The sequence below is a fragment of the Eubalaena glacialis genome, chromosome 13 (genome assembly GCF_028564815.1).
Source record: "Eubalaena glacialis isolate mEubGla1 chromosome 13, mEubGla1.1.hap2.+ XY, whole genome shotgun sequence".
Lineage (NCBI taxonomy): Eukaryota > Metazoa > Chordata > Mammalia > Artiodactyla > Balaenidae > Eubalaena > Eubalaena glacialis.
The window spans coordinates 72,470,726-72,496,485 of NC_083728.1; the positions used below are offsets into that span (position 1 = coordinate 72,470,726).

Sequence of the window (25,760 nt, forward strand, 5' to 3'; positions counted from 1 at the left end):
TCCCCACCCCCGGATACAGAGATGCAGAGATACAGGTGACATCCCACATAGAAAATTAGGCAGCTGTTGCTTTGCCCTGCCAGGTACTACTCTGGGAGAACTGGAAGAACTGTCTCATTTTTTTCTCATCCTTGCCTTGCCAGGCCATCTTTCTACAGCTGATAGGGGTGGCAGGGTCCCAGACCACAATGAGGAAGGAGATAGTCGTGGCACTTTAAATTCAGTGAGGTATGGTCTTCCAAAGTAAAGAACCACAGTCGCTCCTCAGTTCAAAAATGTCCTTTTTTAGAATGTTCACAGATGAAACAAATAAAAAGGCTGCTTCCAACAGATGGCATTAGTTGATCACATGTGGTCTTTGGATCTTGGCCACCCCATTGTTCCTGACTCTAGAGTTTACAGTATTTGGGGTTTTTTAAAGGGGGTTTATGAATACCATTTACCCTGATCATGTCCAAAAGTAGTGGAGAGTTTTGAAAACCAGCAAAAAGAGAGATGTATGATTACCATGGAGACAAAAGTAAAGCTTAACTTTCAATGGATATGTTCACATCGGTCACTTGTAAGGTGTCGTTTTGCTCTTACAAACAGCTTTTTCAGAACCAAACCTACTTTTAAGTAGAGTAGTTGTTGCAAAAGAAGGTATATGAAGAAACTAGTCTGCAGTACACGCTGGAAATTATGGGGTCTTTTTAATACTGCATCAGTTGAATAGGACATGGAGGAAGGAGATGAGACCATTACAGTAGGCAGGAGATGATGTAGGGAACTTGGAAGCTGTGCACATAATTAGCTGCTCAGCTACAGAAGGAAAGGAAAGATGTTGTCACAAAGTGAACCAAGAATGGGGTCAAGGGTACTTCATGTACCAATTTGCTGACACAGAGCATGAAGAGATTGATCTTGAAGCATGGGGAAGCAGACAACAACACATGGAACCTGTGAAAAAATGTTGCAATGTAAAGGAATATAATATGGAGATTAAACTTGAAGAGTATACCTCTGAACCTTGTTTACTGCAGGACTCACAACCAAGTTTCAGAAAACTGTTTGATATCCTAAATAGGGTGCAAAAAGACATAATTTTTCCACGAAATAGGAACAGAAAACCATAAGGAGAAAACAGGCTTAGATGAAAAGGCAAAATGAGATTAAAAAAGGGAGATGAATGAGCTAACAGAGATGATGATGATGAGGAGGACAGCAGTAAAAGTTGCTAATATTTATTTAACACTTTCTGTGTACCACGTTTTATTCTAAATGCTTTTACATGTGTTAACCTGTTTAATTCTTACAAGAACACCATGAATGCATAGTATTATCATTGCCCTCATTTCATAATTGAGGAAACTGAGCGGCGTTAAGGAACTTGCTCAAAGTCACCCAACCAGTAAATACTGGAGCCAGGATTCAAGCTCTGACAATTTGACTTCATGGCCTGTGCTTTTAATCATACACTAAGAAAGGATAGTGAGGAAAGAAAAGACACACAGCAGAATTAAAATCACTCAAGGCAGTAAAAGCATAATTGAAATTGCAGGTGAATCATATTAAAATGAAAAATCGGTATTAAAAAAGGCAAAAACACAAAAATAAGGAAAGAGGAGATGATAGATATGGAAGCTAGAGACTAAAACTTTCCCTTGATGACTGAAAGGACTCATCATGTTCTAGGAAAAATAAACAAAAGAATACCTACATCTAGACATAGTCTGTTAAAAATAAAACTATGATAGAACATTACAAAAAAGAACATCAACAGGCCAATAAGAACCTGTGAAAAGGGCTTCCCTGGTGGCACAGTGGTTAAAATCCACCTGCCAATGCAGGGGACCCGGGTTCAAGCCCTGGTCCGGGAAGATCCCACATGCTGTGGAGCAACTAAGCCCGTGCACCACAACTACTGAGCCTGCGCTCTAGAGCCTGCAAGCCACAACTACTGAAGCCCACATGCCAAAACTACTGGAGCCCACGTGCCACAACTACTGGAGCCCACACGCCTAGAGCCTGTGCTCCGCAACAAGAGAAGCCATCGCAATGAGAAGCCTGCGCACCTCAATGAAGAGTAGTCCCCGCTCGCCACAACTAGAGAAAGCCCATGCGCAGCAACGAAGACCCAACACAGCCAAAAATAAATAAATAAATTAGTTAATTAAATCTATTAAAAAAAAAGAACCTGTGAAAAACAACCACTATAGATATATAAAAGTCAATCTCACTCTAATTAAAAAGAGAAGAAATTTAAATTAGATACTATTTTCAAACTTCAAACATGAACAGAACATCAATATACCTGAGGCAAAACTGACGGAACTACAAGGAGAAACAGAAAAATCCACTATTACAGTTGGAGACTTCAATACCCCCCTATCAGTAATTGACAGGTAGCTGGCAGAAAATGATTAAGGATATAGTTAAACTAAGCAGTATCATCATCAGTCAACTGGAACTGATTGACATCTATAGATTACTTCATCTAACAAGAGCAGAATATACTCTTCTCAAGCTCACATGGACCATTCACCAAGATAGACCATATTCTGGGCCATAAAACACATCTTAAAAATTTTTAATGAATAGAAATCACACATTGTATACTCTCAGACTAGAATGCAGTTAAACTAGAAAGAACTCTGTACTATCTGCTCAATTTTTCTGTAAACCAAAACTGCTCTAAAACTAAAGTCTATTAAACATTTTTTAAAAAGAGAAGAAATGTGGGGATTGGCAAGATGGCAGAATAGAAAGAGTTCACCTCTCACGAGCACACCCAAATCACAACTATCTGCAAAACAACTATCTTTGAAAAAGACTGAAACCTACAAGAAAAGATCTTCTACAACTGAAGACATAAGGAAGGAACCACAATGAGACAGGTAGGAGGGATGGACTGGCAATATAATCAAGTCCCATACCTGTGGGGTGAGGGTGACCCAGAAACTGGAGAATAATTATAGTGCAGAAGTTCTCCCACAGAAGTGAGAGTTCAGAGCCCCAAATCGGGCTCCCCAGCCTGGGACGACCCCCCACCCCCAGAGTATTTGGCTTTGAAGGTCAGTGGGGCTTAATTTTGGGAGTCCCAAAGGACTGGGGGAAATAGAGACTTCACTCTTAAAGGGCACACACACAATATCCCATGCACTGGGACTCAGGGCAAAAGCAGTAATTTGATAGGAGCCTGGGCCAGACCTACCTGCTGGTCTTGGAGAGTCTTGCAGAGAGGCCAGCGGGTGGGGGGACAGTGCAGCAGTGGCTTACCTTGGGGACGTAGACACTGGCAGCAGCCATATTTGGGAGCTTTGTACCATGTAGACAATGCTGCTGTCAGCAACCGTAGTGGGATCCTACCTCTAGCTCATTAGCACAAGACCTGGCCCCACCCAATAGACTGTAGGCACCAGTGCTGGGATGCCTTAGGCCACAACTAACTGGGTGGAGACACAGCTCCACCCATCAGCAGACAGGCTTCCTAAAGACTTCCTGAGCTCATGGCCCCTCTAGACATGCCTCTAGACACAGCCCTGCCCACCAGAGGGTCAAGACCCAGCTCTACCCACCAGTGGACAGGCACTGGCCTGGCCCTCCAGGAAACCTGCACTAGCCTCAAGACCAGCCTCACCCATCAGGAGGCAAACACCAGATGCAAGAAAACCACAATCTCACAGACCCTGTCTTCCCACAGCAGGCCAGATCCTACCCTGGGACCAGCTGGGCCCTGGTCCTGCCCAGTGGCAGGCCAACACAAGCTTCGGGACAGCATGCACCTCACAGCTAACTGTCAGGAACTGCCCTGCCCCACCAGGGATCTGACACCAGCTCTGGGATCCCTGGGCTCTACAGCCAGACTCCAAGACCTGGCTCTGCCTGACAGTAGTCCAGAACTAACCCTAGAACCTGGCTTCACCCACCAGTGGGGGGGATCAACAGCCCCAGAGTCTTCTGGACCTTGACTCCATGCACCAGTGAGCCAGCACTAGCCCCAGGGACTCTGCAATCAGTGCCTTGTGACCAGGCCCTGCTAACCAGCAGCCAGCAGCATCTGCACAAGGCAGGGCCTGGCAACCTACTGAGCTAGGGACCAACCAAGTGTACCAGACTGCCCACATAGCCCACCATAACTGAAGTACCCAAGCAACACTCTTAGAGGGAATCCCTAGAGCACACAGTTTGGATGACAACAGGGGAGTGCACTGCTGGGACACATAGGATATCTCCTAAGGAAGGCTACTTCTCCAAGTCGAGAAATGTGACTAACCTACCACATACATAAAAATACAAATAGCAACTCAGACAAAATGAGGCAGGAGAGGAACATGTTCCAGATGAAGGAACAAGATAAAACCACAGAAGAAAACTAAGTGATGTGGAGATAGGCAATCTACCTAAGAAAGAGTTCAGATAATGATTGTAAAGATGATGAAAGAACTTGGGAGAAGAATGGATGCACAGAGTGAGAAGTTAGAAGTTTTTAACAAAGAGTTAGAATATATAAAGAACAACCAAAGAGAGATGAAGAATATAATAAATGAAATGAAAAAATACGTTAGAAGGAATCAAGAGTAGACTAAATGATACAGAGGAACGGATCAGTGAGCTGGAAGACAAAGTAGTGGAAATCACTATTGCTGAACAGAAAAAAGAAAAAAGAATGAAAAGAAATGAGAACAGTTTAAGAGACCTCTGGGACACTATTTAGAACACTAATATTCACATTATAGGGGTCCCAGAAAGAGAAGAGAGAGAGTGAAAGGGGCTGAGAACATACTTGAAAACATAATAGCTGAAAAACTTCCCTAACATGGGAAAGGACACAGTCACCAAGTCCAGGAGGTGCAGAGAGTCCCATACAGGATGAACCCAATGAGGAACACACCAAGACACACTGTAATAAAAATGACAAAAATTAAAGATAAAGAGAGAATATTAAAAGCAGTGAGGGAAAAGCAACAAATAACATACAAGGAAATTCCCATAAGTCTATCAGCTGATTTTTTCAGCAGAAACTCTGCAGGCCAGAAGGGAGTGGCACAATATATTTAAAGTGATGAAAGGTAAAAACCTACAACCAAAAATACTCTACCTGACAAGGCTCTCATTCAGATTTGATGGAGCGATCAAAAGCTTTACAGACAAGCAAAAGCTAAAAAAGTTCAGCACCACCAAATGAGCTTTATAACAAATGTTAAAGGAACTTCTCTAGGCAAAAAGGAAAGGCCACAACTAGAAACAAGAAAATTACAAAATGAAAAAGGTCACCAGTAAAGGCAAACCTACAGTAAAGGTAGGAAATCATCCACACACAAAGCTAGCAGGGAGGTTAAAAGTCAAAAGTAGTAAAATCATCTATACCCACAATAAGCAGTTAAGAGATACAGAAAACAATTAGATGTAAAAATATGATATCAAAAATAGTAATTGGGAGGGGAGGAGAGTACAAATGCAGGGTTTTACAAATGCATTTGAAATGAAGAGATCAGCAACTTATACACACACACCCCCCAATACACACACATATACAGACTGCCATATAAAATCCTCATGGTAACCACCACAAACCAAAAATCTAAAATAGACATACACAAAAAAAAGAAAAAGGAATCCGAACATAACACTAAAGATAGTCATCAAATCTTAAGAGAAGAGAAAAAAGAAGAAAAAGAATAAAATGGCAATATGAACATAAATATCAATAATTACCTTAAATGTAAATGGATTAAATGCTCCAACCAAAAGACATAGAGTGGCTGAATGGATACAAAAACAAGACCTGTATATATGTTGCCTACAAGAGACTCACTTCAGATATAGAGACACACACAGGCTGATAGTGAAGGGATGCAAAGAGGTATTCTGTGCAAATGGAAATCAAAAGTAGCAATACTTATATCAGACAAAATAGACTTTAAAATAAAGTCTGTTACAAGAGACAAAGAAGGATACTACATAATGATCAAGGGATCAATCCAAGAAGCAGATATAACAATTGTATACATATACGCACCCAACATAGGAGCACCTCAATATATAAGGCAAATATTAACAGACATAAAAGGAGAAATTGACAGTAACACAATAATAGTGGGGGGGGGCTTTAACACCCCACTTACATCAATAGACAGATCATCCAGACAGAAAATTAATAAGGAAACACTGGTCTTAAATGACACCTTTGATCACACGGACTTAATTGATATACATAGAGCATTCCATCTGAAAGCAGCAGAATATACATAATTTCAAGTGCACATGGAACATTCTCCAGGACAGATCACACGCTAGGCCACAAAAAAGCCTCAGTAAATTTAAGAAAATTTAAATCATATCAAGTATCTTTTCCGACCACAGAACTATGAGACTAGAAATCAACTATAAGAAAAAAACTGCAAAAATCACAAATACGTGGAGGCTAAACAACCAATGGATTACTGAAGAAATCAAAGAGGAAATAAAAAAATACCTAGACACAAATGAAAATGAAAACACAATGATCCGAAACCTATGGGATACAGCAAGAGCAGTTCTAAAAGGGAAATTTATAGCAATACAATCTTACCTCAGGAAACAAGAAAAATCTCAAATAGGCAACCTAACCTTACAACTAAAGGAACTAGAAAAAGAGGAATAAACGAACCTAAAGTTAGTAGAAGGAGAGAAATCATAAAGATCAGAGGAGAAATAAATGAAATAGAGACTAAAAAACAATAGAAAAGATCAATGAAACGAAAAGCTGGTTCTTTGAAAAGATAAACAAAATTGATAAACCTGTAGCCAGGCTCATCAAGAAAAAAAGGGAGAGGGCCCAAATCAATAAAATCAGAAACGAAAAAGGGGAAATAACAACCGACACTACAGAAATACAAATGATCATAAGAAACTACTATGAACAGCTATATGCCAATAAAATGAACAACCCAGAAGAAATGGACAAATTCTTGGGAAGGTACAATCTCCCAAGACTGGACCTTGAGGAAATAGAAAATATGAACAGACTAATTGCCAGTAATAAAGTTGAATCCGTAATTTAAAAACTCCCAACAAACAAAAGTCCAGGACCAGAGGGCTTCACAGGTGAATTCTACCAAACATTTAGAGGAGAGTTAACACCTACCTTCTCAAACTATTCCAAAAAATTGCAGAGGCAGGAACACTTCTGAACGCATTCTATGAGGCCTGCATCACCCTGATACCAAAACCAAAGTTATCACAAAAAAAGAGAATTACAGGCCAATATCACTGATGAACATAGATGCAAAAATCCTCAACAAAATATTAGCAAACCAAATCGAACAATACATTAAAAGCATCATACACTATGATCAAGTGGGATTTATCCCAGGGATGTAAGGATTTTTTCAATATCCACAAATCAATGTGAAACACCACATTAACAAATTGAAGAATAAAAACCACATGATCATCTCAATAGATGAAAAAAAGCTTTTGACAAAATACAACATCTATTTATGATTAATAATCTCCACAAAGTGGGTATAGAGGAAACATACCTCAACATAATAAAGGCCATATATGATAAGTCCACAGCTAACATCATACTCAATGATGAAAAGCTGAAAAAAACTACTACTACTTCATCACCAAAAACTATGACAGTTCATCAATGAATTCGGTAAAGCTGCAGGATACAAAATTAATATACAGAAATTGGTTACACTTCTATACACTGTAAACAAACTATCAGAAAGAGAATTTAAGGAAAGAATTCCATTTACCATCGCATCAGAAAGAATAAAATATCTAGAAATAAATCTAAACAAGGAAGTAAGAGACCTATAATTGGAAAACTATGAGACACTGATGAAAAACTGAAGACAACACAAACAGATGGAAAGATATACTGTGTTCATGGATTGGAAGAATTAATATTGTTAAAATGACCATACTACCCAAGGTAATCTACAGGTTACCCTATCAAATGCAAACCCTATCAAAATATCAAAGGCATTTTTCACAGAACTAGAACAAATAATTGTAAAAGTTGTATGTAAACACAAAAGACCCCCTAATAACCAAAACAATATTTTTTGGATTTGTCTCCTAACGCAAAGGAAACAAAAGCAAAACTAAACAAATGGGACCTAATGAAACTTAAAAGCTTTTGCATATCAAAGGAAACCACGGACAAAAGGATAAAGACAACCTACTGAATGGGAGAAAATATTTGCAAATAATATGACCGATAAGGGGTTATAAACAGGTCATACAACTCAACATCAATAAAACAAACAACCAGATTAAAAAATGGGCAGAGGGCTTCCCTGGTGGCGCAGTGGTTGAGAATCTGCCTGCCAATGCAGGGGACACGGGTTTGAGCCCTGGTCTGGGAGGATCCCACATGCCGCGGAGCAGCTGGGCCCGTGAGCCACAATTGCTGAGCCTGCGTGTCTGGAGCCTGTGCTCCGCAACAAGAGAGGCCGCGATAGTGAGAGGCCCGCGCCCTGCGATGAAGAGTGGCCCCCACTTGCCACAATTGGAGAAAGCCCTCGCACAGAAACGAAGACCCAACACAGCCATAAATAAATAAATAAAATAAAATAGAGACAGAGACCCACAAAGACTTAAAAAAAAAAAAAAATGGGCAGAGGAACTGAATAGACTTTTTTTAAAAAGAGGAAATACAGATGGCCAACAGGCACATGAAAAGATGCTTAACATCGTTAATCATCAGAGAAATGCAAATCCAAACCACAATGAGGTATCGCCTCACACCTGTCAGAATGACCATCATCAAAAAGAACACAAATATCTAATGTTGGCGAGGATGTGGAGAAAAGGGAACCCTTGTACACTGTTGGTGGGTGTCTAAATGGTGCAGCCACTGTGTAAAACAGTATGGAGGTTGCTCAAAAAACTAAAAATAGAACTATCATATGACCCAGCAATTCCACTCCTGGTTATATATCTGAAAAAAAAAAAATCACTAATTCAAAAAGATACATGTACCCCAATGTTCATTGCAGCACTATTTACAATAGCCAGGACATGGAAGCAACCTAAATGTCCATCGACAGATGAATGGATAAAAAAGATGCGGTACATATATACAATGGAATATTACTCAGCCATAAGGAGAACGAAACTGAGTCATTTGTAGTGATGTGGATGGACCTAGAGTCTGTTATACAGAGTGAAGTAAGTCAGAAAGAGAAAAACAAATACTGTATATTAATGCACATATATGGAATCTAGAAAAATGGTACTGATGAACCTAGTGGCAGGGCAGGAATAGAGACACAGACATAGAGAACAGCCTTGTGGACACAGCGGGGGAAGGGGAGGCTGGGATGAATTGAGAGAGTAGCATTGACATATATACACTGCCACTGTAAAACAGATAGCTAGTGGGAAGCTGCTGTATAGCACAGGGAGATCAGCTCAGTGCTTTATGACAACCTAGAGGGATGGGATGGAGAGGGTGGGAGGGAGGCGCAAGAGGGAGGGGATATATGTATACACATAGCTGATTCACTGTTGTACAGCAGAAACTAACACAACATTGTAAAGCAATTATAATCCAATAAAGATGTTAAAAAAAAGATACACGCACCCAATATTCATAGCAGCATTATTTACAATAGCCAAGATATGGAAGCAACCTAGGTGTCCATCCACAGATGAATGGATAAAAATGTGCTATACATACACAATGGAATACTACTCAGCCACAAAAAGAATGAAATTTTGCCATTTGCAGCAACATGGATGGACTTGGAGGGCATTATGCTAAGTGAAATAAGCCAGACAGAGAAAGACAGTACTATATGATGTCACTTATATGTGGAATCTAAAAAATGCAACCTAGTGAATAAAAAAAGAAGCAGACTCACAGATATAGAGAATTAGTGGTTACATGAGGGGTGAGGGAATGGGGGAGGGGCAACATTGGGGTAGGGGGCTCAGAGGTACAAACTTCTAGGTATAAAATAAGCTACAAGGATATACTGTACAACATGGGGACTATAGCAAATATTTTACAACTATATATGGAGTGGAACCTTTAAAAATTGTGAATCACTATATTGTATACCTGTAACATATAATATTATACATCAACTATACTTAAGTAAAAAATATAATAAAAAATTTAAAAAGAGAAAAAAGCTAAAATGAGATACCACTTTCACATTCTTAATTGCTCAAGATTTCAAAAAAAAAATGGAAATAGTGTTGGTGAGGGCACAAGGGAAATTTAGCAATCAAAAGCTTTAAAATTTTATTGACCATTGACTCAGTAATTCTATTTCTAGGGAATTATCCTAAGGAAGTTATCATGAATTAAGCAAATGGGTAGCCACCAGAATGTTGTTCATCAAAACATTGTTAATGATAGCAAAAACTAGAACATAAGTACAGAATGATCCCATGTGTGTAAAAATAAATCTGTAGGCACATACGTGAATAGGGAAATGTCTAAAAGGATGGTCATCAACATGTTCATATTTGTTTTCTTTTTAAAAAAATTATACCTTTTTTATTATATGATACATTCATATTTTTTCTTAAAAAATTAATAATGAACTTTACACCCATCATGATGGCTATTATAAAAAACAAAAGAAAACATAATATGAGGCTGTGGAGAAATTGAAATGCTTGTGCATTGTTGGCAGGAAGGTACAATGGTGCAATCAGTATGGAAAACATTACGGCAGTTCCTCAAAAAATTAAACATAGAATTACTGTATGATCCCAAAATTCCACTTTTGGGCATATACCCAAAAGAATTGAAAGCAAGAGACTCAAACAAATATTTGTACACTCGTGTTCATAGCACCATTATCACAGTAGCCAAAAGGTGGAAGCAACCTAAGTTTCCATGACAAATGAATGGACAAACACAATGTGGTATATCCATATACAGAAATACTATTCAGCTTTTAAAAGGAAGGAAATTCTGACACATGCCACAGCATGCATGAACTTTGAAGACATTACGTTAAGCGAAATAAACTAGTCAAAAAAGGACAAATAGTATATGATTTTACCTACATGATTTTACTTATATTCTAGAGTAGTCAAATTTATAGAGACAAAGTTGAATAGTTGTTGCTAGGGGCTAAGGGAAGGAGGAAATGGGGAGTTACTATTTAATAAGTATGGAGTTTCCATTTGAAAAGATGAAAAATTCTGGGGATGGATGGTGGTGATAGTTGCACAACAATATGAATGTATTTAACACCACTGAACTGTACACCTGAAAATAGTTAAAATGGTAAATTTTATGATATGTATATTTTACCACAATAAAAGATAAAAAAAGAAAATCTTCGGAATTAAAAAAACAGAGGAAAAAAAAAAAAGAATGGATGTACTACCATCTAACAAGGGGATTGGTACAGGGCCTCCATGCAGTTCATCTGACAGATAACCATGTATCACATATTTGAAGTGTGCCAGGTGTGCTGGGGAAAGTGTGTGTTTAGGCGGACAATGGCAACTACTTGCTCATTCATTTTTTTTATTATTATGTAAAGTTACAAACATAAAGAAACACTGAAAACCCTGTACAGTGAACATCTGTATACCCATCTCCTAGATTCTACCATTAGTTTTTCACTTGTTTTATCACATACCTGTTCATCCCTCTATCCATCCATTAAGGCATCTTATTTTTTGACACATTTCAAAGAAAATATATACACCTCCTCATAAATACTTTGGCATGTATATCACTAACTGTTCAATATTTATGTTTTTTCATTTGCTAAAAAATTTTCATACAATGAAATGCACAAGTCTTGTTTTCATTCACTGAGTTTTGAGAATTGCATGTATTTGTGTAACCCAAATCTCTCTCAACATATACAACATTACCATCACCCCAGGGAGTTCCCTCATGGGCCCATCATATACTTTTTTATAATTAAGAAAATGTAAAACTATTTGGAATGTATATATAGTATGATCCCATTTTTGCTATAGAAATACAGGAAAAAACTGGAAGAAAAAATATAAAAAGTGATTATTTCTGGATAGTGGGATTACCATTGATATTTATTTTCTTCTATTCCTTTCTCTGTATTTTCTAAATGTGATGTAATGTATTACTTGGGTGGTAAGAAAAAAAGCAGTAAAAGCTACTTAAAAGAAAACATCTTTCAATCTTTTTATGAATGATGTCACACATAGAAGAATATTAATACATCACTAATCATTCTGAAGATAATGTATGTAGCAAAATTAGAAATATTTTAATATAATATTAGATTACAATGAAAAAATTAAAGGAAATGTTAATACCATAATCACCATGATATGACACGTATACACATAGAACAGGACTAGAAGGGCGTAAGAAAAAAAAGTGGCTATATTTCTCATGCTGTTCCCTGGGGTCTGTTAGAGTGATGAGATTATGGGTAATTTTAAAAAAAGTTATATCGACTTTTTCTAAATTAAAAATTAGTAGTTAAAATAACCCATAAGACCCTGACTTCAGGGTCACCCATCTCTACATACACGGGCCAGCTCTGAAGAAGTGAACCCTCTCAGGCAAGCTACAAAATCTTTCCTGGCTTTTGTAAAAGCCTCACGTGGGCCACACATTTTGGTTGGGTTTGGAACATATGCTCCAAACCACTATAGTAAGACAAAACAAACAGGTACTAAGTTACCTCTTTCTGGAAAGATGTTGTTTTTGGTGAGTTTGACGCTTTTGGGTCTTGGGTTGTTATCATCCATACCCATGATGAGGTTGCGGAAAAACAGATCAAATTTCTTTCTGCTGTCTGCGTTGATGGTGCCGGCCACGGTCCACACCAAGGCAAAAAGGAATAGACCTTGCAGCCAGAGGAAGATCTGTTGGCTTGTCAGGCTTTCAAATAATTCACTTTCCTTCTCTTCTATTTCCCTGATTTCATCTAAAAGCAAGAAAAGGAATCTCAGGAAAAGCTGCAGAGTGCAATAGATATGAATTGGGCAGTTTTGTCTGTGAGGGGCCTGGGAAGAGGATTGATACTGGTTGAGTGGCATCACCTGCCAGATCCTTTATCCACATACATTAAAAAAAAATTTTTTTTTATTGTGGTAAGATATGCATAACATAAAAGTTACCATCTTAACCATTTTAAAGTTCAGTGGTATTAAATACATTCATGTTGTTGTGCAACCATCACCACTATTCATATCCAGAGCTATTTTCATCTTGCAAAGCTGAAACTCTGTATCCATGGAACATTAATTCATTACCCTCTCTCCAACGGCCTGGCAAACAGCATTCTACTTTCTGTCTTTATAAATTTGACTAACCTAGATATGTCTTAGAGGTGAAATCATATAGTCTTTTTCTGACTGGCTTATTTCTCTTAGCATAATGTCCTCAAGGTTCATCCATGTTGCAGCATGTATCAGAATTTCTTTCTTTTTTTAATTTTGGCCGCACCATGCGGCTTGTGGTATCTCTGTTCCTCAACCAGGGATTGAACCCAGGCCACGGCAGTGAAAGCGCCAAATACTAATCACTAGACCACTAGGGAACTCCCCAGAATTTCCTTCCTTTTTTAAGGCTGAATAATATTTCACCAAATGTATATACTAGATTTATTTATCCATTCATTAGTTGATGGACACTTGGGTTGCTTCCACCTTTGGCTACTGTGAATAATGCTGCTATGAACATGGGTGTGCAAATATCTGTTTATGTCCCTACTTTCAATTCCTTTGTATATATACCAGAAGTAGAAGTGCTAAGTCATCTGGTAATTCTATTTTTAATTCTGAGGATCTGACAAACTATTTTCCATAGCAACTGTACCATTTTACATTTCCATCAACAGTGCACAAGGGTTCCAATTTCTCTACATCCTCATCAACACTTTTTCTTTTGGTTGTTGATGCTGTTGATCTTGTTGTTTGGATAGTATCCATCCTAATAGGTATGAGGTGGTATCTCATTGTGGTTTTGATTTGCATTTTCCTAATAATTAGAGATGTTGAGCATCTTTTCATGTGGTTATTAACCATTTGTGTATCTTCTTTGGAGAAATGTCTATTTAAGTCCTTTGCCTATTATTTATCATATTATTTGTTTTTGTGTTGTTAAATTTTAGGAGTTCTCTATATATTCTGGGTATTCATCCTTTACATATATATGATTTGTAAATATTTTCTCCCACTTGTGGGTTGCCTTTTTATTCTGTTGCTAGAGTCTTTTGATGCACAAAAGTTTTCAATTTTCATGCAATGTATTTGTCTTTTTTTCCTTTTGTTGCCTGTGACTTTGGTGTCATATCCAAGAAATCATTGCCAAATAGCTTTCCACCTTATGTCTTCTAGAAAGTTTATAGGTTTAGTTCTTATGTTTAGGTCTTTCATCTGTTTTGAGTTAATCTTTTTAGATGGTATTAAGGGTCCAACTTCATTCTTTTGTAGTGGATATCCAGGTTTCCTGACACCATTTGTTGAAAAGACTGTCCTTGCCCCATTGAAATGTCTTCGCATCCTTGTGGAAAATCATTTGACAATACATGTAAGGGTTTATATCTAGACTTTCTGTTCCACTCCATTGGTTCATACATCTGTCTTTATGAGTACTGCACTGTTTTGATTATTTTAGCTTTGCATTAAGTTTTGAAATCAGAAAGTGTTCTTTGTTCTTCAACTTTCTGTTTCTTTTTCAAGATTGTTTTGGCTATTCAGGGTCTTTGAAATTCCATATGAATTTTGGATGGATTTTTATATTTCTGCAAAAAACGTAATTGGGATTTTAATAGAAATTGCACTGAATCTGTAGATTATTTTGGGTACTATTGACATCTTAACAATACTTAGTCTTCCAATACATGAACTTGGAATGCCTTTCTATTAAAGTGTTCTATAATTTCTTTCAGCAATGTTTTGTAGTTTTCATTGTAGAAGTCTATCACCCTCTTGGTTAAGTTAATTCCTATGTATTTTATTCTTTGTTAGGCTATTGTAAGTGGCATTGTTTTCTTAATTTAGATTTCGAATTGCTCATTGTCAGTGTACAGAAATGCAACAGAAATACACTGATTTTGTGTGTTGATTTTGTATCCTGCCACTTTGCTGAATTTGTTTATAACAGTTTTTGTGTGTGTGCGTGAAATCTTTAGGATTTACTATGTATTAGATCATATAATCTGCAAACAGAGATAATTTTACTTCTTCCTATCTAATGTGGATATATATTTTTATTTCTTTTTCTTGCCTAATTACTCTGGCTAGTACTTCCAATACTATGTTGAATAGAAGTGGTGAAAGCAAGCATCCTTTCCCTGTTCTTGATCTTAGCTGAAAAGCTTTAAGTCTTTCACCTTTGAGTATAATGTTCACTGTGGGTTTTTCATATATGGCTTTCATTATGTTGAGGTAGTATCCTTCTATTCTTACTTTGTTCAGTGTTTATCATGATTTCATGAATTTTGTCAAATGATTCTCTGCATTAATTGAGATAATGTGTTTTTTTTCCCTTCGTTCTGTTAATTACATTGTATTACATGTATCACACATTGATCAATTTTCATACATTGAACCATCCTTGCACTACAGAAATAAATCTTAGTTGGTCACAGTGTATAATCCTTTTAATATGCTGCTTAATTTGGTTTTCTGGTATTTTGGGGGGAATTTTTGCATTAATCTTCATAAGGGATATTGGTCTGTAATTTTCTTGAAGTGTCTTTGTCTGGCTTTGGTGTCAGGGTAACGCTGGCCTCATGGAATGAGTGAGGAAGTGTTCTCTTTTAAACATTTTGTTAAAGTTTGAGAAGGATTGATATTAGTTCTCTAAATGCTGGTTGAATTCACCAGTGAAGCCATCAGATCCAGGACTTTTCTTTGTTGGGAGCTTTTTGATAACTGACCAAAACTAGTCACTGGTCTATTCAGATTTCTTCATGATGCAGTCTTGGTAGGTTTTGTGTCTTGGTAGGCATTTGTCCATTTCATTTAAGTAATCCAATTTGTTGGCATAAAATTGTTCACAGTATTCTCTTATAATCCTTTTTATTTCTGTACAATGAGTAGTAATGTCCCCATTTTCATATCTGATTTTAGTAAGTTGAGGATAAAGACATGCTGAAGGGACACAGGAACCAACCTGAAGGTGCTCCCAATGGCAAAAACCATTTGAACAGCAAAATAAGTAATTATAGCATTGGATTATAATCCATAGAATAAAATAAATATCCATGAGTCCATACTTTGATCAATAAATAATTAAATAAGTAAATAAATACGGAAGAACAGTTTTTCTTTACAGAAGAATTCTAATTTGTAAAAGGAATATAAATATAAATAGAAAATTTACATTAGGAAATGCCACCATAATTATTGTTATAGGCAAGATCTACCAATGACTGTTAAAATCAGTGCATGAAAGATTGAGGAGAAATAGGATATCTGCATAGTTTCAAATTATCTTCCCCAATGTACTTATTGATAACAAAGGAAAAAATAGTAACATTAACAGTGGAGAAATATAACTATGAACAAAGTTAATTTTGACCAGAGCCTTCACCAGTAATAAGATAGATCAATATCATGTATCCACTGATGATGCACTGAGGATACATCATCACTTCTGTGGTATTCTCACTAAAAATGCAAATCTTGATTTTTGTTTATCTTTTCAAAGAACCAGCTCTTAGTTTCACTGATCTTTTCTATTGGTTTTTTGTTTGTTTGTTTGTCTCTATTTCATTTCTTTCTGCTCTGAACTTTAAGATTTCTTTCCTTCTGCTAACTTTGTGTTTTGTTATTCTTTTCCTAGTTTCTTTGGGTATAAGGTTAGGTCGTTTATTTGAGATTCTTCTTGTTGGCTCAGGTTTGTATCACTGTAAACTTCCCTCTTATAACTGCTTTTGCTGTGTCCCACAGATTTTGGATTGTTGTTTGTTTTCATTTGTCTCCAGGTATTTTGTGATTTCCTCTTTGATTTATTCAGTTTTCCATTGGTTGTTTAATAGCATATTGTTTAGCCTCTTTGTACTTTTTGCAGTTTTTTTCTTGTACCTGATTTCTAGTCTCATAGCATTGTGGTTGGAAGAGATGCTTGATATGATTTCAATTTTCTTAAATTTACCAAGGCTTGTTTGTGGCCTAGCATGTTATCTATCCTGGAGAATGTTTTGTATGCACTTGAAAATAATGTGTATTCTGCTGCTTTTGGATGGAATGTTCTATACATGTCTATTGGGTCCATCTAGCCTAATGTCCTTTAAGGCCAGTCATCTAAATCTTTAGCCAGATTCATCAAGAAAGAAAGAGAGAAAGCCCAAATCAATAAAGTCAAAAATGAAAAAGGAGAACTTATAATCAACACCACAGAAATACAAAGTAATTGTAGAGATTACTATGAACAACTATACACCAATAAAATGGACAACCTAGAAAAAAATGGACAAATTCTTAGAAAGGTACAAGACTGAACCACGAAGAAAAAGAAAATATGAACAGACCAATTACCAGTAATAAAATTGAATAAGTAATTTAAAAACTCCCAACAAATGAAAGTCCAGGACCAGAGGGCTTCACAGGTGAATTCTACCAAACATTTAGGGAAGAGTTAAAACCTACCTTCTCAAACTATTCTGAAAAAATGCAGAGGCAGGAACACTTTCCAACTCATTCTATGAGGCCAGCATTACCCTGCTACCAAAACCAGACAAAGATATCACAAAAAAAGAAAATTACAGGCCAATATCACTGATGAACACAGATGCAAAAACCCTCAACAAAATATTAGCAAACTGAATTGAACAATACATTAAAAAGATCATACACCATGATTAAGTGGGATTTATCCCAGGGATGCAAAGATTTTTCAATATCACAAATCAATCAGTGTGATACATCACATTAACAAATTGAAGAATAAAAACCATATGATCATCTCAATAGATGCAAAAAAGCTTTTGATAAAATATACACAATATCCATTTATGATTAAAAAATATCTCCAAAAAGTGGGTATAGAGGAAACATACCTCAACATAATAAAGGCCATATATGATAAGCCCACAGCAAATATCATACTCAATGGTGAAAAGCAGAAAGCATTTCCTATAAGATCAGGAACAAGACAAAGATGCCCACTCTCAGCACTTTTATTCAACATAGTATTGAAAGTCCTAGCCACAGCAATCAGACATGAAAAAGAAATAAAAGGAATCCAAATTGGAAAGGAGATGTAAAACTGTCAGTGCTTGCAGATGACATGATACTATATATAGAAAATCCTAAAGACATCACCAAAAAACTACTACAGTTCACCAATAAATTCAGTAAAATTGCAGGATTCAGTAAAATTAATATGCAGAAATTGGTTGCACTTCTATACACTGAAAACAAACTATTATAAAGAGAAATTAAGGAAAGAATCCCATTTAACGTTGCATCAAAAAGAATAAAATATCTAGGAATAAATCTAAATAAGGAAGTAAGAGACCTATATTCGGAAAACTACGAGACACTGATGAAAAACTGAAAACGACACAAACAGATGGAAAGATATACTGTGTTCATGGATTGGAAGAATTAATATTGTTAAAATGACCATGCTACCCAAGGTAATCTACAGATTCAATGCAATCCTTATCAAAATATCAAAGGCATTTTTCACAGAACTAGAACAAATAATTCTAAAAGTTGTATGTAAACACATAAGACCCCCTAATAGCCAAAGCAATCTTAAGAAAGAAGAACAGAGCTGGAGGCATCATGCTCCCAGACTTCAGACTATACTACAAAGCTACAGTAATCAAGACAGTATGGTGTTGGTACAAAAACAGAAATATAGATCAATGGAACAGAATAGGGAGCCCAGAAATAAACCCATACACTTATGGTCAATTAATCTATGACAAAGGAGGCAAGAATATACAATGGAGAAAGGACAGTCTCTTCAGTAAGTGGTGCTGGGACAACAGGATGGCTATATGTAAAAGAATAAAATCAGAAGATTTTCTCACACCATACATAAAAAATAAACTCAAAATGGATTAAAGACCTAAATGTAAGACCATAAACCATAAAACTCCTAGAAGAAAACATAGGCAGACCACTCTTTGACATAAATCGTAGCAATATTTTTTTGATTTGTCTCCTAAGGCAAAGGAAACAAAATCAAAACTAAACAAGTGGGACCTAATGAAACTTAAAAGTTATTGCATATCAAAGGAAACCATGGACAAAATGATAAGACAACCTACTGAATCAGAGAAAATATTTGCAAATGATATGATTGATAAGGGGTTAATATCTAAAATACATAAGCAGGTCATATAAATCAACAACAAAAAAACAAAAAACCTGATTAAAAATGGGCAGAAGATCTGAATAGACATTTTTCCAAAGAAGAGATACAGATGGCCAACAGGCACATGAAAAGATGTTCAACATCTTTAATCATCAGAGAAATGCAAATGAAAACCATAATGAGGTATCACCTCACACCTGTCAGAATAGTTATCATCAAAAAGACCACAAATATCTAATGTTGGTGAGGATGTGGAGAAAAAGGAACCCTCGTACACTGTTGGCAGGTATGTATATTGGTGCAGCCACTGTGGAAAACAGTATGGAGGTTCCTCAGAAAACTAAAAATAGAGTTGTCATATGATCCAGCAATCCCACTCCTGGGCACATATCTGAAAAAACAAAAACACTAATTCAAAAAGATACATGCACCCAACGTTCATAGCAGCATTATTTACAATAGCCAAGATATGGAAGCAACTTAAGTGTCCATCCACAGATGAATCATTAAAGAAGATGGATGACTCAGCCATAAAAATGAATGAAATTTTGCCATTTGCAAGAACATGGATGGGCTTGGAGGTTATTATGCTTAGTAAAATAAGTCAGACAGAAAAAGACAAATATTGCATGTTATCACTTATACGTGGAATCGAAAAAGTACAAAACACTAGTGAATATAACAAAAAAGAAATGGACTTACAGATATAGAAAACAAACTAGTAGTTACCAGCGGGAAGAGGGACAGCGGAGGGGCAAGACAATGTTTGGTGATTAAGAAGTACCAACTACTATGTATGTAACAAATAAGTTACAAGGATATATTGTACAACACAGGGAATATAGCCAGTATTTTATAATAACTTTAATGGAATATAATCTTTAAAAATTGTGAATCACTGCATTTTACACCTGAAACATATAATATTGTAAATCAACTATACCTCAATTCTTTTAAAAAGCACAATCTCAATCTAATTATGAGAAAATATGAGGCAAACTTAAATTGAGAAGCATTCTATAACATAACTGGCCAGTCTTCATCAAGTGAAAAGGTTATGAAATATAAGGAAAGACTGAAGAACTGTCATAGCTTGTAGGCGACCAAAGAGATAACAACAATTAAATACAATGTGGCATCTTGAATTGGATCCTGGATCAGAAGAAGAACATTTGTGGAAAAATGTGAAATTCAAATAAAGTGTAGTTAACAGTATAGTATCAATGTTAATTTCCTTATTATGATAATTGTACCTTCATTATATAAGATGTTAACATTAAAGAAATCTCGGTAAAGGGTATATGTGACTCTACATTCTTTTAGCAATTTTTCTTTAAGTCTAAAATTATTTCAAAATAAAAGGCTAAAAATGTATTCAGTGTTCCTTATCTCAAGTCCTTGTTAATCACAGCTACCATGTCCTTGCATTTTAACATTGACAGAGTAAAAAGTTATAGCCCCAAAATCAAATATGTGTGCATTCAAACCCAGTCCCCCATTTTTAGTAGTTGTGTGTATTTGAGCACTCCTGAGAGGATTCATAGCTATAGATTCAGGAAGGCAAGAGATGAGGTTACTCAGGACTGTGGACAATAAGTTCACTTCTCATGCTGGTGCTTTCTTTCCTGGAGGAGATACTACACAAGGATAGTAAAAGGAGCTTGGGAAAGTATGCAAAATTTACAAATAAAAATACAAACATATGATATTGTATGAATTAGTGTGCTTTTAAAAATATTGCCTGTAATTTTAATTTTAGAAAATCAAATAATATTTAGCTAGAGAAAGTCTCCACTCAACAGTTTCCCATGTTACTTTTTTTTTAAATCTACATCTATAATGCCTTTGGAAGAAATGGGCTGAGAAAATATGTTCATGTAGCAGAAGCTGTAAGAAGATTCACCTTCAGTTTGAATTATGTATTATCTTGAGAAAGAAATGGCATCCAATAAAAGTTCTCCAAATTAACACATCTTTTGTTATTTCCAATAGAATCTTGTAAAATTTGATTTATGTGAAATGGTTATAGAGAACTTCTCCAGGACATTTAAACCAATGGTTCTCCATGTCCTGGAGAAGTTCCCTAGTTCTGGAGACTAATGTGATCAGTTTTTTTTATAGTGTATCTATGTGTTTTATGAATTCAGATTTTTGTAATCTAAGTTTTCTTAACATGGAAAAACTTCCTATCTTATTCTTTTCAGAATCTTTTTTTTCTGATATACATTTACATATGTCATCTAAATTCATTTTCCTCCGGGATATCCCTGTTAGGTAAAGAAGAACAGGAATTATTATTCCCATTGTGTGGATGAGGAATCTAATACTGAGGAAGAATGGGCTAATTTGCACAAGAATACCCAGGAAGTCAATGTAAGATCAAGCCAAAATATACGGACTCTTTCCACCAAATTCTACTATCTACACTCAAAAGACTTGTTGGTTCTAGACCAAAATGCTAGTCTCATTGTAACTCATGGAGGGAATAATAGGGGTGGGAGCAGAAGAAATGGCCAAGGCACACCATACGCTCATCTGGCTTAAGAACTGTAGGGTAGTACTTACCTAGCAGAGAGGAGTACAGTCTCATCATTGAGAAGGCAAGGTGGATGGGAGATGTTTGGACCACAAATTTACACTGAAGGTGAATAAATTCCAGGCAGGGCTGGACAAGCCACATGAACATGTCATTGATCTAAGAGTAGAAAGTGAGATTTGACATTATTAAAAAGTGTGTTTAAGACCAAGAGCTTGGTACACCTCGAGGAGGCTGGAAATGTTGGTAAGGCTGCTGATTACTTTTGAGTCTAGGTGTACTGAGTAAAGTCCACAGGCACCAAGACAGATGCCCCCAGCTTCCTATTTAATGGACTGTGCAGCCCACTGGCCATTCCCCACCCCTCCCATTCCACTAAGCTGAATACTCAAGAGAAGCTTGGAGCCACTATGGGTCAGCTACAGGATGCATGAAATAGTTTTAGGTCCCAGCCACTGTATCTGCCTTTGTTTCTATAAAAAAAAATGTTAGGAATTCTAAACAACTGATTTGCAAATGATTGACTGGCATTTATAAGGCAGGTCTCCTGTAGAAAGTGGCCACAGGGAATTTCAGGCTCATTTTCAGTAATTCCCCGTATGTATCTATGTACATACTTATTGGTGGGTATGTTAATTGTTGTCTCTTGGCTCTGCTCCCCACCCAATTTAAAACAGATAACTAATGAGAACCTACTGTATAGCACAGGGAGCTCTACTCAGTGCTCTGTGGTGACATAAATGGGAAGGAAATCCAAAAAAGATGGCATATATGTATATGTATGGATGATTCACTTTGCTATACAGCAGAATAGCAAACACAGCAGACACAGCAGACACAGCAGTGTAGAGCAACTATACTCTAATAAAAAATATTTTAAAAAATTACTTGACTCACTTTCTCCTCTTAGTGTTTTTTTCATTTTTGTTATACTTTGTGACTTTCGCTGTAAATTACCTTAAGTTATTTTTTTGTAAGTAGGCAGGTCATCACTAAATAAATATACTCATACTGATTATATATGGATATGTGTGCATATATGAAGGTACAGATGTCTTTATATGTATATATGACTATACATGAGTACATAGATATGTGGTTTTCAGTCAGCAAAATTTATTGTGCATCTACTAAATGCAGTGTGGTAGGTGCTAAGGATAAATGATGAACAAGATAGACAAGGTCCCTGTCCTCGTGGTTTACAGTCTGAGGGGAAGGGAAGACAAACAAAAAATAAATAAACAAGCAAGGAAATGGACTAAGTATTTACAAATCATGAATGTACTAGCAGGAAACAAATAAAGGTATTACAATGGGAAATAACAGGTAGGGTTTAATAGGGTGGTCAGGGAAGACTTCTTGGAGAAGGAGGCCTTTATGCTGAGACCTGGATGACAAAAGTGAATCATCCCTTATGAGAATAAATGGGGCAGGATTTCCAGACAGAGGAATAAAAAGTGCAAAAGCTTTGAGGTAGTAAAACCTGGGGTTTTCTAGGAATGGAAACAAGACCCAAGGGCTGGAAGATAATGAGCTGAGGCTGAGAAGAGGGTAGGTGAGGTTGGAGAGGCAGGCTGGGTGGGATCACAGTCTCAGAGGCCCTGATAAGAAGTTAGACTGTACTAAGGACACTGGGAAGTTTCTGAAGGCTTCCTGTGCATGTGTAGATTGGTTTCTGACTGTGCATGTGGATATGTGTCTATGTAAATAAACATGCTATATATATATTGTACATATATGTAAATGTGACAGGAGAGGGGCTGTCCTACACAGTTCCCCAGACTGTTTCCACAGTGGGAAAAGAATCCACCTCAGATCCTTCTTGGTTTCTTCAGTGGGAAACTTTCCTAGGGAATCCTGTTAATGCAGGGAAAGACAAGAAACACCATAAGAACTGGTTCTCCCTTCCTACTTCCCTTGTCTGAGCGTGTGCTAATGTAACCTGAACATTCACATCTCTTTTAGGAAGGGAAGAAGAAAATGGACACTCTTAGTAGCTGCACTAAGAGAATTTCTAACTGGTTCTGGCTCCCTAAATATAGAAGGTATGGAGTCTAGGTTACAGGGATGGGAAGTGGCAGTGAAGAGAGGAACACAGGTCTTCCTAACCTGGTCCATCTTTAGAGCAACTTCCAGAGGCATTTCCGCTAGTAGGCAATGGGGAAAGGGGTGACATTCCAGTCACCAAATAGAACGTTTCTCAAGCACCAGAATTCTCCACTGGGGAGCCAAGAAGTAATGCAGAAGGTGGAAGAGAAAGGAGAAATTGACTGCATCACCCCATGCCCACCACATGGAGAAGAAAGTCAGAAAAATGGCAGGTAGCCAGGAAGCAAGATAATTAGGGACAGTCAGGGAGTTTCCTGCTCCTTCTTGCCTTCTGTAATTATGAATGTGAAAATGATCCTAGAAGACCTTTGAGATGAGGAGTAGGGAGACAGGGAGGGACAGGAAGGAAAGGGACCAGAGGATCTCACCAATTCCTTGTGTTCCTCGGTGAGACTGGAAGGCAGGGTGTCCATGTATGAATCCTTCAGGGGCTTCCAGCCTAGCTGATGGGGCTCCATGTAGATCATCCCACACCTGCCAAGCACAAACAGAGGACCAGCCTGGTCCATATCTGGCTCCCAAGCATGTAGGGGTGAAGTAAATGTAGGAGGTCATGGTGAGGTAAGAGGCTGGAGCTTGGGTCGGGGCATAGACCCTCACCAGCTCCAAGCCAAAGGAAACATGCACAGATTTTGCCAGGAAAGAGTGGAGACCAGTGCTAAGAGCTGGGTCTTGAGAATCAGAGACCTGGATTCAAATCCCAGCCCCAGACTTTACTAATTGAGTGACCTTGGGCAAATTTCTTTACTGTCTCTGAACTTCTGTGTCCTTGTCTGTAAATTGAGGAATATAAAAAATATGTAGTTCATAAGGCTGATGTAATGGTTAAATGAAAGGCCTAGCACACAGAAAACTCTTAATCAATGAAAGCTACTATTATCATTACCATAATGTTAGTACATTACCATGCACTGACATGTAACATTTTATTTAGCACTTTTTTTCCCCATTCTGTTATATCTAGGCACTCTCTCCTTTGTTACTAACAGTGGCTATCATTTATTGAACACCTACTGCATGTCAGCCACTATGCTAAGTCTTAATGGCCTTCATCTCTAAATATTTTGCTTTATGGTAAACATTTTAGACATGAGGAGACTGTAGCTCAGAGAGGTTAAGTGACTCGGAAGAGGTCACACAGCTAGCAAGTGGTGTGGCCAGGGTGGGAGCCCAAGTTGGTCTAACTTGCCATATGCTCTTTCTATTCCCTTACATTGCCTTTGGGAATGTGGGCTGATTTTATTTTATTTTATTTCTTATGGACTGAAGTTACATTATTGGATTAATTCTTATCCTTGGCACACTCATCATTAGCCCATGCATGGCCTTTCTTAGTTAATTGTTTTCAATAATGTACTAAGTGCCCATGAACCCAATACCCAGGCAGAAGCTAGGGTCTTGACAATAACCTTCATCTAACCATATAGTCTCCCTTATCCTATGCCCCTGGCTTTCCCCACCTGAGGTTATACAGCATCTTGAATCTCATGCTCACCTGTGCTTTGATTTCTTTCCTTCTTATAGAGTTTTATAGCATATATATATATACATATATATATATATTTACTTGTTTTTAATAATTTAAAAGGGGACACTATACTGTATGTAATATTACAGGCTTACTTTCATATATAATATTGTTAAGATTTTTCTTTAATTTTACTAAGATTTATCTTATATAGTTGCTTGTCAGTACAGTTCATTTATTTTGAATGACATACAAATACTACGATTTGTGATCTTATTATACTTTTTAATTCGCTCCTGTTAATGGGCATTTGGGTCGTTTCTAAGTGTTTGTTATTGTAAATTATGCTACTCTGAAAATTCTGGTACATGTCTCCTATTGTACATGGGCAAAAGTTTCTTTTGGGTATATAT

The 25,760-nt window shown here is 37.0% G+C and overlaps 1 protein-coding gene across 1 annotated transcript in view; it reads right to left on the bottom strand.

The window, feature by feature from the left end:
- DNAH3 (dynein axonemal heavy chain 3) overlaps positions 1-25,760 on the bottom strand; it is a 203,145-nt gene that overhangs the window by 71,936 nt on the left and 105,449 nt on the right. Inside the window, exons 38-40 of the mRNA XM_061209863.1 lie at positions 24,248-24,353; positions 21,800-21,929; positions 12,633-12,878 (exon numbers count right to left, since the gene is read on the bottom strand). Of these exons, the coding sequence (XP_061065846.1) occupies positions 12,633-12,878; positions 21,800-21,929; positions 24,248-24,353 (482 nt within the window). The remainder of the gene's footprint in view (positions 1-12,632; positions 12,879-21,799; positions 21,930-24,247; positions 24,354-25,760) is intronic.